Consider the following 15,469-nt stretch of genomic DNA (forward strand, 5'->3'; position numbering starts at 1 on the left):
TTTATTTATTTATCTTGAGAGAGAGAGAGAATCCCAAGCTGACTCCACACTGTCAGCACAGAGCCCAATGCGGGGCTCCAACCCATGACATAAGATCACAACCTTAGCCAAAGTCATGTGCTTAACTGACTGAGCCACCCAGGTGACCCGCAAATAAAATCTTTTTAAGGGTGTGATGATGATGAATCAGGTTGACTTGCAAAAACAAAACAAAACAAAAAACAAGACACATAGTCTAATTTAAGACAGAGCAGGGGAGGGGCAGAGAGAGAGAGAGAGAGAGAGGGAGACACAGAATCTGAAGCAGGCTCCAGGTTCTGAGCTGTCAGCATAGAGTCCGATGTGGGGCTTGAACTCACGAACCACAAGATCAGGACCTGAGCTGAAGTTAGATGCTACCGACTGAGCCACCCAGGCACCCCCCCCCCCCATTCTCTAATTATCATAGGAGGCTCCAAGAAGATAATAAGATAATATGTATAGGATAGTAAGAGAATCTTTGTGTAATGTTTATCTTAACAACAGCTATATGTTATGTTTGTCTAATAAATAAACTGTATCATAATTGTCTGATTTTTAGTTATAGAGGAAAATAGTCAGGATAGCCCAAAAAGTAGAAGCAGGCTTTAGATTCCCATTTTACAAAAATGCCTATAATTTGTTTATTCTCCATTCCCTGCTACCTCGTATGACCTTGTTTTATAATCGAGTAGATAACCTATGGTTGAAAATGTGTCCAAAAACCACTTGATTTTTATGCTTTGTGGTGTAATTTTATTTTAAAGAAAAACAAAAGGTTTTGGAAACACCTAAAATTTCCTGCCACCAGACCATATGAGCCACACTTTTAATTCTAACTAACGTGACTCCCTTTGGACTCATATATATTGCTTGTGTTTATTAGTCAGAGCCACTTGGGGCCTTTAAGTAACCAGTATATATATGTAGCATATAGTATTTTTCATTTAAAATAGTAATAATTTGGTATTTCCTCACAGTATAATTCAAAACACCAGAAGTATATTTCAAGTGGCTGAATTAGCATTGGCAGCTGTATTTCTGTGAGCTTTACAAACAAGGGAAAATGTTCATGTATCTTTACCTGAGGGCCTAGAACAACTTGTTAATCAGTTTGATGAAGCTTAATGCAAAGGTTTAGTGTTAAGGGGCATTATTTTCCTCTTTCCTACTAATAATCATTAAAACTTATGGAAATAAGAGTTATTCACCCAGGAGAAAAGCTTTCTTAAATATAAGAAGCCGATGTTAACAAAAATTTCAGAATGCATTGCCCGTCTTTCTGCTTGCTAGCCATTTGTACCAAGTTAGCTCTCTTGGTCTAAACAATAGAAACCAACTTTGACTCTGCAGAAAAGGCAGTTATTGGGAGAATATTGACTCTCAGGCAGAATTGATGGGAAGGCTAAACAACCAGGCTCAGAATGCAGGCAAGGACCGAGGGAGGTAAGGTGCCTAGAACTTCAGCCCAGGCTCTGCCCCCAATGGGAGTCTAATTGGCCCTGTCATTGTGCACTGCCACTGACACACGGATGGCGTCAGAGCTCTCCCCTGATTCTTTTGTTACTCAGGTTGGATTTAGGTTCCAGTTCAGAGCATCTAATTGACTGACCTAGACCAGGGAAAACCTCCTTCCAGCTTCTGTGGTGGGAAGCTGGCTCTGGCCCCCAACAATCTCAGGACTAACATAGGAAAGATACTTAGATGTTGGGCATCCTCAAATGACAAATGCCCACAACCTCTAGAGATGCTAAATGATCTGGAATTATTTAGTTGCTGTATTTAGTTGGAATGATTTATTTGTTATCTTGGAATTGGTAGGAGAGTGGTTGGTGTTTTAAGCATAGTTTCTGAGAGCCAGCAAAAAAAGAGAAAAAGCGAGCATATTTGCAAGAAAAATAGGACTGGTTCGATTTTGGTATGTAGTGATGGAGTGGAGGGAAAGAATGTAGGGGCAGCTGATGAAGAAAAAGGAAGAAATCAAGAATGATGCTCAGTTTTCTAGTTTGGAGTCTTCAGTTAATGGAGGTGCCGTTGATTGAGGAGGACGCAACAAGAAAGATCACAAGTGCTGCAGGAGTGGAGAGAAGATGATCTCCATTGTGGGCATGTTCTATTCATTGTGCCCAAAAGACGTTCAAGAAGTGAAACATACACTGGGCAGATGAAGTTTTGGATATAAAATCCTGAGGCTGGACTAAAAATAGGGAATTATGAATCACAAGATGTGGATAGAAGCTGAATCCTGAGGATTGGGTGAGATTGCCCAAAGAAAACTGTAAAGTGGGAAAAGAGCAAGATTTAGAACATAATACATTGCGGCTGTTTAAGAGCTAGACAAAGGTAGAGGAGCCCATAAAGCAAGCTGAGAAAGCTGGACCCAAGTTGCAGAAGGAAATACAAGATAGCATTCATTTTCTCTACCAAGATTTCATAAATTACATGTTCTATAACAGTGGTTTTTCAAACATCAGTGTGTATCAAAATCACGGGGTTGCTTGCTAAAACTTTGGTTTCTCAGACCCACACCCAGAAGTTTCCACACAGCAAATACAGAGTAGTAGCCATTTCTATATTTTTAATAGGCATCCAAGATCTAACCAAGAATAGGCAACCAAGAATCTTGGTGATTCTTGGAATATACTTTGAGAAACAGCTTTCTAAGAGACAGTATGAAATGGTTGAAAAAGCGGGTTTTGGAATCAGACTTAAATTAGCATCCTGGCTTTTACAGTCTACTGGTTATGTGGCCATGAGCAAATTAGCTGCTTTAAGATTTGTTTTTCCATCTGTGCTGGGGATATAATAAATAACTTCTTCCTCTCAGATTTATTCTGTAGTATAGATGAGATATGTTATTAGATTCCTGGCCTCCAGAAGGAGCTCAGGAAATGTGAGTTGTCTTTTGGACACAACAAACCCAGAACACAGCTGTAAACCTAAAAGTCAGTGAAAAAGTAGAAGGAAATAGCTGTCATTAACCTCATGCATTTTGTTTTGTAAGAGATCAGAGCCACCTGCTTTTTACCTTGAACCTACTGAATTAGAATTGTGTGAAATTAAGTTACTGATTTAATAGATTTTATTATCAGTTTCTCCTGGCAGACTTCAGTTCTGTAGACATTAAATTTGAACAGCATGGTATGGGGAAGGTTAAAGTGTGAAATAGAAGCTGAAGGAAATTTTATAGAGGGACAAATACCTCAAAAATCCTGAGGGCATTAATGTTATAAAAGCTAAATATTCAAATAATAATACTAAATCATCAAGAAAATGTTAAATTACATCTAAAAGAATTGAGAAGTCAGAGAAGTGTATCTTTCAGAAAGATTTCCATTATAATGACTAACATTTTACAGATGTTTGGCACTTAAAGGAATAAGCTTCTGCTATTTGGGAAGTTCCCTTAAATGCAATATTTATTAGTCTTTTGCAGTTTTGGGCAAATCAACTTATGTGACTTAATTGGCATGTTACTACTTGTAACAGTCTGTCTCAAGTCAAGAAGTGTTCTTGAAACTAGAAGTCATGTGGAATTTTGGGGCACCTGGGTGGCTTAGTCGGTTAAGCGTCCGACTTTCGCTTAGGTCATGATCTCGCAGTTCGTGGGTTCGGGCCCCGCGTCAGGCTCTGTGCTGACTGCCAGCTCAGAGCCTGGAGCCTGTTTCGGTCTGTGACTCCCTCTCTCTCTGACCCTCCCCTGCTCACGCTATCTCTCTCTCTCTCTCTCCTAGAAATAAATAAAACATTAAAAAAAAAAAAGAAGAAGTCATTGTGGAATTAGCCTATGTGTGTGTGTGTGTATATATATGTGCGTGTATATATATATGTGTATATATATGTGTGTGTATATATATATGTGTATATATGTATGTGTGTATATATATATATAATTATGGACTGCCATATAATGCTATGGTCTTCTTCTCTTTCTGGAAGAGTTGCTAATGTGAAGAGAGAAGAGCAGAGTCTTCTCAAAGCCATGACTACACCCATTTCATGTCTTGAATTTTCTTTCCCACATTGGCTAATTATAAATATGACTACTTTATGGTCATGCATGTGCAAAAGCTATTGAGAAAGAGTTGTGAATTTCCCTCTATTCTCTTCAGCCTTTCTGGTCCCATACCTTTACCCTCACTTGGGTGCTTGTATGCTTATTTATTCCCAAATATTCAACTGTCAGCTGAATAGGTCTAGGTATTAGTTTATTTTTATTAGTTTTACTTGGTTAGAAAACATCAACTTTTTTTTTTGTAGACTTAGGTCTTTCTTCGGCTGAGTGAGGTTTTCTTCTGTTATATCTTTGATTATTGGCTCTGTGTTATTTGTTACTCTTCTTCTGGAACTTCCATTTTTTCTTACATTTTATTTTTGTTAGTCTTCCATGTCTATCATCTTCCTCTTTTGTTTCTCTTCCTCCTTATTCTTTTTTTCCCTACCTACTGGGGTAGAAAATTTTAGGTATATCTGATCTGATTTTTCAACAGTGTTCAAAATTTTCAACTTTTTATCACTTCAATTAATCATTTGTTTTGCTGCTGCATTTTTCATTTCCTTATACAATATTTTTCCCTTATTTTACCAGCTCTATTACAATTTCTGTGTCGCCATCTCTCTTTTTACTTTATAGTCCATTGTTTCATCTTTCATCTTAGATTTTTTTTTTTTACTTTGTAAAAGATGCAGAACAATTTAAAGTTTAAAGTTTATATCTGTTTCTCCTTGTGTGCTCTTGCTTTTTACATCTTGAATGCTATGTTATGTTTTTGTATTACATAATATTTTTTGGCATGTGCATTAATTTGTTTGCTTTTCCTCTTTTACTTCTCTCTGGGTGTTATATATCCTTGTCTCTGTAATCTGAGGTGCTTACCTCTGTGATGGATCCGTGGCCTTTCTCTGGCTTATCTCATCAGAGAGAGGTTGGTTATGTCCTCCTCTTAGATTCTAACAGAAGACCTGATATGTAGCCCCATACCATATTTCTGGGGGTTTTGTCTAAAATGGATCTGCTAGCCTAAGGAGAGAACACCTAATTTGGCTGCCCGGTTGTCTTATTTCTAGATAATCTAGCACAAGGAAGTTTCCTGCTCCTTGCAGCTCTTCCTAATTCAGTCTTTGTAGTGATGATTTTACATTTCCAGATGTAAACCACTCCTTACACATTTCCATCCCCACTGATACTACATTGCCAAGATCTTCAGACCCAGATTACAGATAGAAAGCATGGGCTTTAGATGGGATGGACCAAGTGATGAGAGCATTTGAGCCCTTGTGCAGCAAGGAAGCCACGTTCTTTTATCAGGTCTTTGAAGTTCCTTTTTGTCTTGCAAAGCTTAAAGACCTCAATCACAATTGCCCTGTGGGGCTTTAATATTTGGCCTCTGACTACTTCCATTTTTTTGTAACAAAAATGAAATCTTTTGCTAGTATAGTGGGTCATTGAGTAATAAATATTCCCAGAGCACTTAAATTTGTATGGTGTGTGTGTGGGGGGGTGGGGGGTATGTATTGCACTGGGAAGGTGAGAAAGGTCTAGTAAGGTGTTACTAGATTTTGTCTCACCATACCTGTAATGCTTCCTCACTTGTTTTAAGAGCTCAGTATAAATTTGTTCAATGAGTGAATGAGTGACTTAGTCTTCTTTAAGGATTGAAGGTTAAGCAACAATGCTTAACCATTTACTATTTTAATAATTTTTCCCCGATATTATTTTTCTAGTTATATATTTTGCAAAATATGTCCTGGGAGTACCAGTTCCATGAAATGTTCTATGAAAAAAGGGTTCCATGGACAAATAATTTTGGGAAAGGCCGTGTACTAGATCTCTCTCATGGAAATGCAGTCAATATGTAAATATATTAAGGGCCTCAAGAAAGCCCGGATTAACAAAATCTGGTCAATGTTTTTTAGTTCAGCATTTCCTGAACTTATTTTGTCATAGAAACCTATTAAAATGAGAAATGCTGCTCTAATTTTTTTCCCCCTGAACATCACAGAGTGTATTGTAGACTTTTTCCATGAGGCAAACTTCTAATTTTTAGATCATGGCAAGAGATGTAAATTATGACTTAATATGATTAGAATGTCCAGATTTAAGTCAAGAATTTCTAACACAGATTTTTTCCTCATTTGATGTTTTGAACAAGATATGATCTTCATAACTTCTTTAAAATGTATGTTACTTCAGGCATTAAATTAGTATATTTAAGAAAAGGAGATAAATATTTTATTGGTGCACAGAACTGAGAGAGCCCTCCACCCCATGATATGGAAGCATTTCTATATTTCCCCCGAGCTCAGTAGAAGAGACAGTTGCCCTTACTCATGATTTTAATATTGTGTGTTAATCTAGGAAGTAAACATATAGTTGTACAGCTTTTCTACCAAAATGGTATGGTATAACTGGGTGAGTAGGAGAGCAGACTAAATTTATTTCAGTTTCATAGTATCAGATCTTTTCTTGTATTCCTAATTTATTTGTCTTTAAAGTAATATCTGACTAAAGCTCAGGTTGTGTTTTCTTTTGCATCTTCATCATGTGGGATTCAGACGCGCTTTCCTAGTTTACCCTTTCACTGACTGGCTAAGAAGCCTACTTTTCTTTGGTTTTGGTTTTGTTTCAGCAATTAATACTTCCATGTTGCTTTACCTCCCTCTCCATCCAAATGCTTTAGCTTTTTACGATTAGTATTGTTTTGCATTGCCTTTTATTTTATGTTTTTAAATCAATTCTTTTTATGTTTACTTTTTTTATTTTAGAGACAGAGTGTGAGCAGGGGAAAGGGAGAGGGGAGGGAAGGAGAGAGACAGACAGAAAGAGACAGAGAATTCCCAGTAGGCTCCACGCTAAGTGTGGCGAATCATGGCTTGATCCCATGATCGTGACCTGAGCTGAAATAAAGGGTTGGATGCTTAACTGACCAAGCAACCCAGGTGCCCCTTGCTTTCCTTTTTAAATTGACAGTTTGTACACTTTCAGTTTGTACCAATTTAGGAGATATTTTTTAAAAGAAAAGCAGTGATTTAGAGCTTTTCAGAGATGGGGAAGGTGGTAATGAGAAGGGATGGTGGCAAAAAATCCCAGTGAGTTTTCGACTCCAGGTTTTCCCACTGGCTCATAAATTTGAGAGAGCCATGGATTTGTAATGGGTTTTCCCAGCAAGTTCTGAGTTCCAGTTCTTGGATTTCCCCTACACATAAGTATCCTTTTTCCATACTTCTGAATAAGACTATCGGCAGACGTCTTCCTCTCATTCCTTAAGATAGCCTTTTAAAACCCAACCATCCCCAATACTTCTGTAATTTTAGAATTAAAAGTGGTATCCAGGAACATTATTTAAACATTAAATACTATGAAAACAGCATGAACAAAAAATAGCCCTTTCCAAGAATTGACAAAGAAAATCTAAATAAAAGATAATCAACTGGGCATTTATATTCACTGCAGTAAAGGAAAGCCTAACTTTCGCTTTATCTTCAACAGACAAGCAGCAGAAAGGTGAATTTGCAATAGACGGCTACAATGTCAGAATGAATAACACTCTCAGGAAAGATGCAAAGAAGGATTGCTGTTTTGAAATCTCTGCTCCTGATAAACGGATCTATCAGGTTGGAGTTTTTGTATTGTTTTGAAATTAAGTTGATAAAAGGTTCCGATTTCATTTATAAAGACATTAGCATTTTGTTAAAACAACCCTCCCTGACATGTTAATAATAATAAAAAATACTGATCTTTATACAGTGAACGTTCCTATAAGAGGAAATACATTTTTTTTTAAGAAAATTCAGATTAGTTCAAGTGATACCTTCTTGAAAGTGAGCAAGCGAATATGTAATTTATCAGCTACTTCACACATTACGTTTTATATCTATTTTAGTAGAACTGTGTGATTACTTAAAAGAATTACATAGCAGAAAGAGTAAAATTATCAAAAGAAAAATATCGGAGCGTTAACACATATTCTATGCTTAGGGTTGTGGGAGAAAATGAAGTTAAAGGCACATATCAGCCCTGTGATTCAAGAGCTATCAGCTAGCATCAATATGGAATGTATGTTTAATAAGTTTTAAATATCTGAGATTGCAGTTGAAAGCCAGTTAATTAAGTTGTCAGGTAGTGTGTTGGAATCTGACAAGAACATTTTTAAGAAAACTGTACCCGGCAGTCTAAAGAAATTCATGGGTGTCTTCTAATTGTCAAGGGCAAATTTTGTTCATCAGTTCTGCCTTTGACATTGATGAAGAGAAGCAGGGTTTTTTCCTGCACAGCTGCCAGCTGCTGATCCGAGTTTCAAATCCATCATCCTCTGCTTCAATTACGTAAATTTGTCAAAATTAACTGTACATTATAAGAAGCATCCTTGCAAGAAAAGTAGTACAGGACATGAAAAGAATTCCTAATGGTCTTAAGAAAGTGATAAGAATGTGACATCCCTTTCGCATTTCTGTGGTGGCGATTTTTCTTACATTTGTTTATTTGTTATTAGTTCACAGCAGCGTCTCCCAAAGATGCGGAGGAATGGGTACAGCAGCTGAAATTTGTCCTACGAGGTAAGAGCGATCATTGATAGAGTCTTTGCAGTCTTTAAATACTGAGTAACTAGGGAATTTGGATTGTCAACTGTAAAAGGTCATTGACATCTTTGAGGATGACCAAGGGAATGTCAGAGCTGTAGAAGTGTTTTTTCTCTGAGCACCAGCTGGCACTTCGCAATTCACACATTTGGGTAATAATCAATTTTTTTAACAATGTTCTAAGTTAAGGATATAGCATGTGATAATATTGTCACTCTGCAGGGCTGCGTCAGTTTAGAAACAAAGGTTTGGAAAACCGCTTTTGCGTTCGTAAAAAATTTGCCCGATGAACCGTATTTTTCAGACATGGGATCTGATGTTATTCTTGAAGACGATGACGAAAGAGGGGAATTATATGATGACGTGGACCATCCTCTGCCAACCAGCAGTCCGCCAGCAGGCAGCCAACCAATCGATGATGAAATTTATGAAGAACTTCCAGGTATTTATTATCTGGTGATTCGTGTAAGGATTTTAGGGCTTTTTCTTCTTCTTTTTCTTTTTTTCCTTTTCCCTAATGTCATATGTCATCAAGCGGACAACTGGAGTAGAACATGGTGAGCTATTAAAAACAAGGGCAAAGAATATCCTCAAAACTCAATTTTATGAAAAAGGTTCTGCTTGAGGTATTTCAAGTGCGTGGATGTACATTCACGGCACGTGAGTGGAATGTTAAAACAAAGCAACAACGGTCCTAATCCTGTGGGGCTTTTGGCTCATTAGCATTGTTTATGCTACATAATTTTTTAATTAAAAAATTGACTTGCCTTACAGTTTTTTCCACCAACTCACACATCATTTTTTTATTTATGTATCTTGGAACTTCCATTAACCAGAAGTTCTATGCACACCCCATATGTCAATAGCTTCTGCCTCATCTATTCCTCTTTGCTATGGCGGGTTGCATTGTCTTGGAGGAATATTGTTGAACTATCAACAAAGGCCTTTGAGACTTGAAATTTTCTTGCTTGCTATTTCATCATCGATATGAGTAGGTTTTCTTATTCTGCATTCTCGGGCATTGTTTCGTGTTTATATGTCTCAGTCTCTCTTCCATAAAATAAAATTCATTATCTCTTGGCTGTTTGACTTGTAGTTTTAAGGGCTAAGCAGAAAACAGAAAGATAGGCATCTGGAACTTAGGGTACCTGGAGTAGGAACACATTCAGGGAATCACTGTGTTACTAATACTGTAGGTTGAAATGAGGTTTTTTTCTGGCTATTAAAAAATTAATAGAGAAGAAAAAGGGATTACGGACAATGTAAGCGAGATTTAACCAACATCTCATGCAGAGAAGTTGTTTTCCTCTGAATAGAATGAGTTGACGACATAGTATAAACCCTTAAAATTGATTTAAAAAATGCATAAAGTGTTCCAAGTTAATGTGCAAATATCATTTTCAGTGATGTCAATGGAACATAGTAATAACTAGCACATGCACCTCAGAGTCAAAGTTTAAATCCGGCTGTTCCATTTACTAGCTTAGTGACCTTAACCATTGTCTTCTCCTTCATCTATAATTCTTCATCTTCATCTATAAAATCCCTTTTTTCTTCGTCAATAAAGTGGGGCTAATATCACAGCGAGAGGAGTGAGGTGATGTGTCTGAAACTCTCAGCACTGTGCTTGAAGCATGACAAGCACACAATAAATTGTAACATTGTCGTTACTGTTTTCATTATTGTATCCAGTAAATGCTTACAAGTGCTTATAAGAGGATATAAGAAGAGTTTTCTGATCAAGTAAGAACTAATGATTGTAATGGTATTATAAATTCAAGTACTACAAAAACGACTCAAATATGCATCTACATATTGTTTTTTACTACCCGTGGAAGATGATTAGTCTAAAAGCATAATTTTGTGGGGAATAGTAATCTGGACATTTTTATTATTTTAATGGAACTATATGTTTATAGCCTTTTCCTTTCTGATTTATCCCAGGGAAGAGGCATCTGCCATAGCATTAGTTATCCTCAAGTAGGGAAGAATGTTTTCTGGCTGCTTGTTTTGAGTCACACCATATCATTAATACAGTTATTTGAGTTTTAAAAAGTTGGAAAGAGCTTGTGAGAATGTATACTTATGTAAAGTGGAAGCACGTAGTGCCCTTGAACATTGTATTACTGTCGTACACACTGTATTCCTTTAAAACCCTGCAATGAATGGGTTACATTATAGTGGTTGAGTTGTCTGTTAGTTAAGGTCTGTGTTTCTTCAACTTGACTATCCTCTCTCCACTCTCCCTTCTCCCCACCCCCTAAGAAACGCTGGTCAGGACTTAAGATCGCGATTATCCATAGCCCTCTTCATAACCAAGGTCCAAGGAAGATCTCCTTTAAATGGCTTGAAATCTTAAAAATATGAAACATCTTGTACTTTCTCTCGCTGCAGATATTCTACTTTGTCTGTTCTTTTTTTGGCCTAGGGCCACATAGTTGTTGGAAATGCCCGTTACTCTTTAAGGAGTCTGACTTCTTGCTGAGGTGCTGGAAGAAATCTAAGCTGCTCTGGGATTCCTTCCCCTGCCTGGGATCCTAGTTGCTGTACAAAGTGATTGAGCTCGGCCGAGCCCGCAACAGTGCCCCTGGGAAGGACGGGGGCGGAGGTGGCTGTGGATTGTCTACTTCTTGCTTCCCTAGTGTACCCGAGAGCTGCTTCAGCATCCGCGTGGTGCAGGCCTGTCGAGTCGGAGCCAGCTGCTCCAGAGGGGATTTTTCCTAGTGAAAGTCTTCAAGTTGTCTCTCCGAGTGTGAGAGCTTTTTTTTTTTTTTTTTTAAACTAACTATCTAAAACTAGAAAGTCACTTTTCTTTCTTTAAAAAAAAGGGTCTCATGACACCTGGGTGGCTCAGTCAGTTAAGCGTCCAACTTGGGCTCAGGTCATGATCTCACGGTTTGTGGGTTTGAGCCCCGTGTCGGGCTCTGTGCTGACAGCTCAGAGCCTGGAGGCTGTTTCAGATTCTGTGTCTCCCTCTCTCTGACCCTGCCCTGCTCACGCTGTCTCTCTCTCTCTCGCAGAAATAAATAAAACATTTAAAAAATAAATAAAATAAACAAAAGGGTCTCTCATTCAGGATAAACATGGAAGTAGTTGCTTCCCCCTCCATGTGATATATGAATATAATTTGGAGAGGACGGTGAGAACGGTAGAGGAGCAGTGAACACATTCACAACATGTTGGTATTTTTCCAGTTCTGTACAAAGAACTATGTATCTCTGAAGTCTGGCTGGTTAAATTCCAAGAATTAATTCCTACTACCGTTTCAACACAACTTTCTGTCCATTACATATAGTTGAAAACTAATCCTCTTTGTTGAAAGATGAAGCGTACAAATGTGAAGAAAAATCTAAGTCTTCAACATGTTACTTTAAGTCGCGAGCTTCTTTTCCTAAGAACCTAGAGCTCTCACTCTAAAAAACATATATTTTTTAAATGTAAGTAAACCTGCAGTGTTTAAGCCTTAATGATAAGAAGAAAACAGTGTTTAAAAAAAAAATATTGGGAAATATCCCTTGAAAAACGTTTGATTCTCTGGGAGTATAAATGGCTTCCTTGTAATTGTTTTTCAGTGAGAATCTTCTAACTTTATTACAGGAGCTCCTCTTTCATTTCTTGTTCATTAATTTTTAAGTAACTTCACAAAAGAATAAGAATACATTTGTAAGATTTCTTTGTGTTTAGGGTATTTATGCATACGTACAGAAGAGTTGAAAGAGTGCCATTTCTGGGGAGTAGTCAATCCATTTGGCTTTCCTTCAAATACACTAATGGCTTTGACATCTTTTATGGCTTCATACGCCTTAGCCTAGGCTGGTCAGGTTTGCTTACATTGTGGTATTACTGTAGCAAATTAGTGTTTGCACAGCTAATATATTGATCAAAGCGTGTTAAACTGTTTCATAACCCACAGTAAGGAGTTCATTTGGCTTAGCACGGATTTCAGAAGTCAGTGCTCGTTGTTTTCTTTCTTTCTTTTTTTTTTTTTTTTAACTTTTTTAAATGTCTTTATTTTATTTTGAGAGAGAGACAGAGAGTGAGCAGGGGAGGGGCAGAGAGAGGGAGACACAGAATCCAAGGTAGGCTCCAGGATCTGAGCTGTCAGCACAGAGCCCGATGCAGGGCTCGAACCCACGAACCGTGAGATCATGACCTGAGCTGAAGTTGGACGCTTAACCGACTAAGCCACCAGGCTCCCCAGTGCTCGTTGTTTTCATTAGAAATATAGAAGAATCGTTTTTATTTGAGTTTTGAATCTTGAAAGAGGAAAACAATGCTTGTGAGATTACTGCAGAGATGGGCACAGCCTGCTCTTCTTTACTAGTTACCGTGTCACTTGATATCCCCCCCCCATGTCAGGAAATTGTGTAGTGACAACAATTAATACTTTCTAATGATATAGACTGAATAGAATCAGCCCAGTTAACAAGAACAGTAACTTCCCATTAGACTCTGAAATCTATAGCTCTACAGCTACAGGGGAATTGCATTTGAAATTCTTCTGGGAAGTGGACTGGAAGAGGGAGGGCAACATAAAACAGGAAGATAAATTTCTAATTCCATTAACCTATTTTTTAAGTGTTAATTCATTTTTTTTGTAATGACAGATTGAACTCTTCTGAGCCAGAAACAAAGGATGTTTTTTATCCTTTGGTCATTCAAATACATTTAAACTGTAGCCATTCCAATGTCAGAATCTAAAATGGAATATAAAGTAAAATGCAGCTATACATTTTTTTTTTCAAACTATTATGGATACATAAAAAAAGAACAGTGTTTGGTTACTTGAATTTGAAGCAGTCTCTGTCAAGGAGAGACGAATGCCAAGTTAATCAGTAAGTGGTCCCAACCCCCGCCCAAAATACATTGTAGCTTTGCTTTCCTGCTGAATCGTTACCACTCATATTACGAAGTTAATATCGAGATTATAGGGGAGGCTGGAGTCTCTGGTATTAACATCACCATGATGGTAGGTCTTGGTTTCACCCAAGAATTTTTCTCATTCCTCCTTTGGAATGCAGTGGCAGGATGCCAGTTGCCTTTTCACAGAACCACAATATATTCAGGATTTTACTATTGTTGGTGTTCTTTTTTCTCGAACCATGGGACCGAATTGTAAAGTTATTAAGTGCAGTGATACAGTATCCTAATACCTGGTACGATAAATACTTCTTCCCAAGTAGTGACCAGATAAGTGTCCATTTTTTGGGTGATTTCAGCTCTGGACTCTACTAAGACGGTTACCTGCAGCTACAGAAGGTAGGGAAAACATCCGTAAACTAGAGTCACTGCACACTTTTAAATGTTTATATTTTGATCCTTGCTGAATATAAATGTGACTTTAGTGTTATTTGTGTTACCTGTTCCGTAATACGGCATGATGCTGGTGGAATACAGTTGGGACTGTCACGTAGCTTTTTCTCCACCTTGCTGTCAGCATCACAAACGGATTCATTACACAAGATGCTTTAACACATATTAAAACCTGAATACCTGTATGCATGCAAAACAAGTGTGTCTATTGGTAGAAAGAAAAACTCACCATTTTTGCAACTTGGAGCTACATCAGCGGTTCTCAGCCACCAGAAATTTTGGCTCTCGGGGTACGTGTAATGATGTTGTGCTTGGAGGCATTTTTGGCCATCACAACTGGTGTGTGTGTGTGTGTGTGTGTGTGTTACAAGCATCTAGTGGGGAGAGGCCAGGGTTGCTGCTAATGTGCGGTGCACAGGACAGCCATCCCAACAGGCAGTTACCTGGCCCGAAATAGCAATAGTGTTAAGGTTGAAAACCCCCCAGCACCAGCACACACGTGTAATAAACAGCTTTTGGTTTATCGCCTTCTTACCTGTATCTCTTGAGTGACAAAAACCCATACCCATGCTCCATATAAGAGCTTGTTTTTATGGCCACAACATAAGTTTTCTTACATATAGAAAACTAGGATTTTGTACAGCCGTTCTCAATTACAAAGGACAAGACGGACTGTTACTCTTTCTTCAAGGGATTGAATTTTCTGTCGGCCGTAGAATAACGAGAAAACCAGGAAAGATAAGAAAGGAGGGAAGCCTTTTCTCTATTTTCATGAGCATAATCTGTGAAGGGAGAGTCTTTTTTGATACTGTATATATGTGTCTTTCTTATATAAACACTTGGCTTATAATATTCCGATACAGTGGCTCTTTTGCAGCTGAAATGAGACCAGTGTGTGAGGTTTGGGTCTTCTGAAAGGGAGTCAGGCATCCTGGGAGAATGCAGGGCCACGCAATTCCAGGGCCGCCTGAAATGTGACTCCTATGGGACTTCTCTCTCTTCTCCCTTCTTGGAGCTGGACTTTGCAGAGGTTCATGGGCTTGAGTTGGCGGGAAGACAGTCTGTGTCCCTGGAGGTGGACAGGGAGGCAGTGTGTCAGCCCACAGGGATCGTGAGGACGGGCTCACCCGAGTGTGCTTCACGGCAAGCCACACCAGGCGCTTCTTCCTTATTCTCTCTTCATTTCCTTTTTGGTATTGCCGAGTCGTAGCTTGTAAATCTTAATTTTCCAACAGTACATGCTTACTGGGAAAACCTTAAATATTGCCAATGTGCACAAAACAAAGTGGAAGTCATTCACCCTCTACCCTATGTCAACATTAATTTTGATATGAATCTTTTGTCTTTTTTTCCCCCACTTACAAACATACAAATGCATATACATTTTTAAAGTAAGACCCTTTATGGGGTGCCTGGGTAGCTCAGTCAGTTAAGTTTCTTTGACTTTTGATTTTGGTTCAGTCATGATCTCAGGGTTCATGAGTTGGAGGCCTGCACAGGGCTCTGTGTTGACTGTGCGGAGCTTGCTTGAGATACTCTGTCTCTCCCTCTCTCTGCT

The 15,469-nt window shown here is 38.3% G+C and overlaps 1 protein-coding gene across 1 annotated transcript in view; it reads left to right on the plus strand.

The window, feature by feature from the left end:
* The window catches only part of SKAP2 (src kinase associated phosphoprotein 2), a 173,081-nt gene that overhangs the window by 110,966 nt on the left and 46,646 nt on the right, over nucleotides 1–15,469 (plus strand). Inside the window, exons 8-10 of the mRNA XM_077775366.1 lie at nucleotides 7,508–7,632; nucleotides 8,511–8,574; nucleotides 8,903–9,040. Of these exons, the coding sequence (XP_077631492.1) occupies nucleotides 7,508–7,632; nucleotides 8,511–8,574; nucleotides 8,903–9,040 (327 nt within the window). The remainder of the gene's footprint in view (nucleotides 1–7,507; nucleotides 7,633–8,510; nucleotides 8,575–8,902; nucleotides 9,041–15,469) is intronic.

This window comes from Crocuta crocuta, unplaced genomic scaffold, assembly GCF_008692635.1.
Source record: "Crocuta crocuta isolate KB4526 unplaced genomic scaffold, BGI_CrCroc_1.0 scaffold197, whole genome shotgun sequence".
NCBI classification, from domain to species: Eukaryota; Metazoa; Chordata; class Mammalia; order Carnivora; family Hyaenidae; genus Crocuta; species Crocuta crocuta.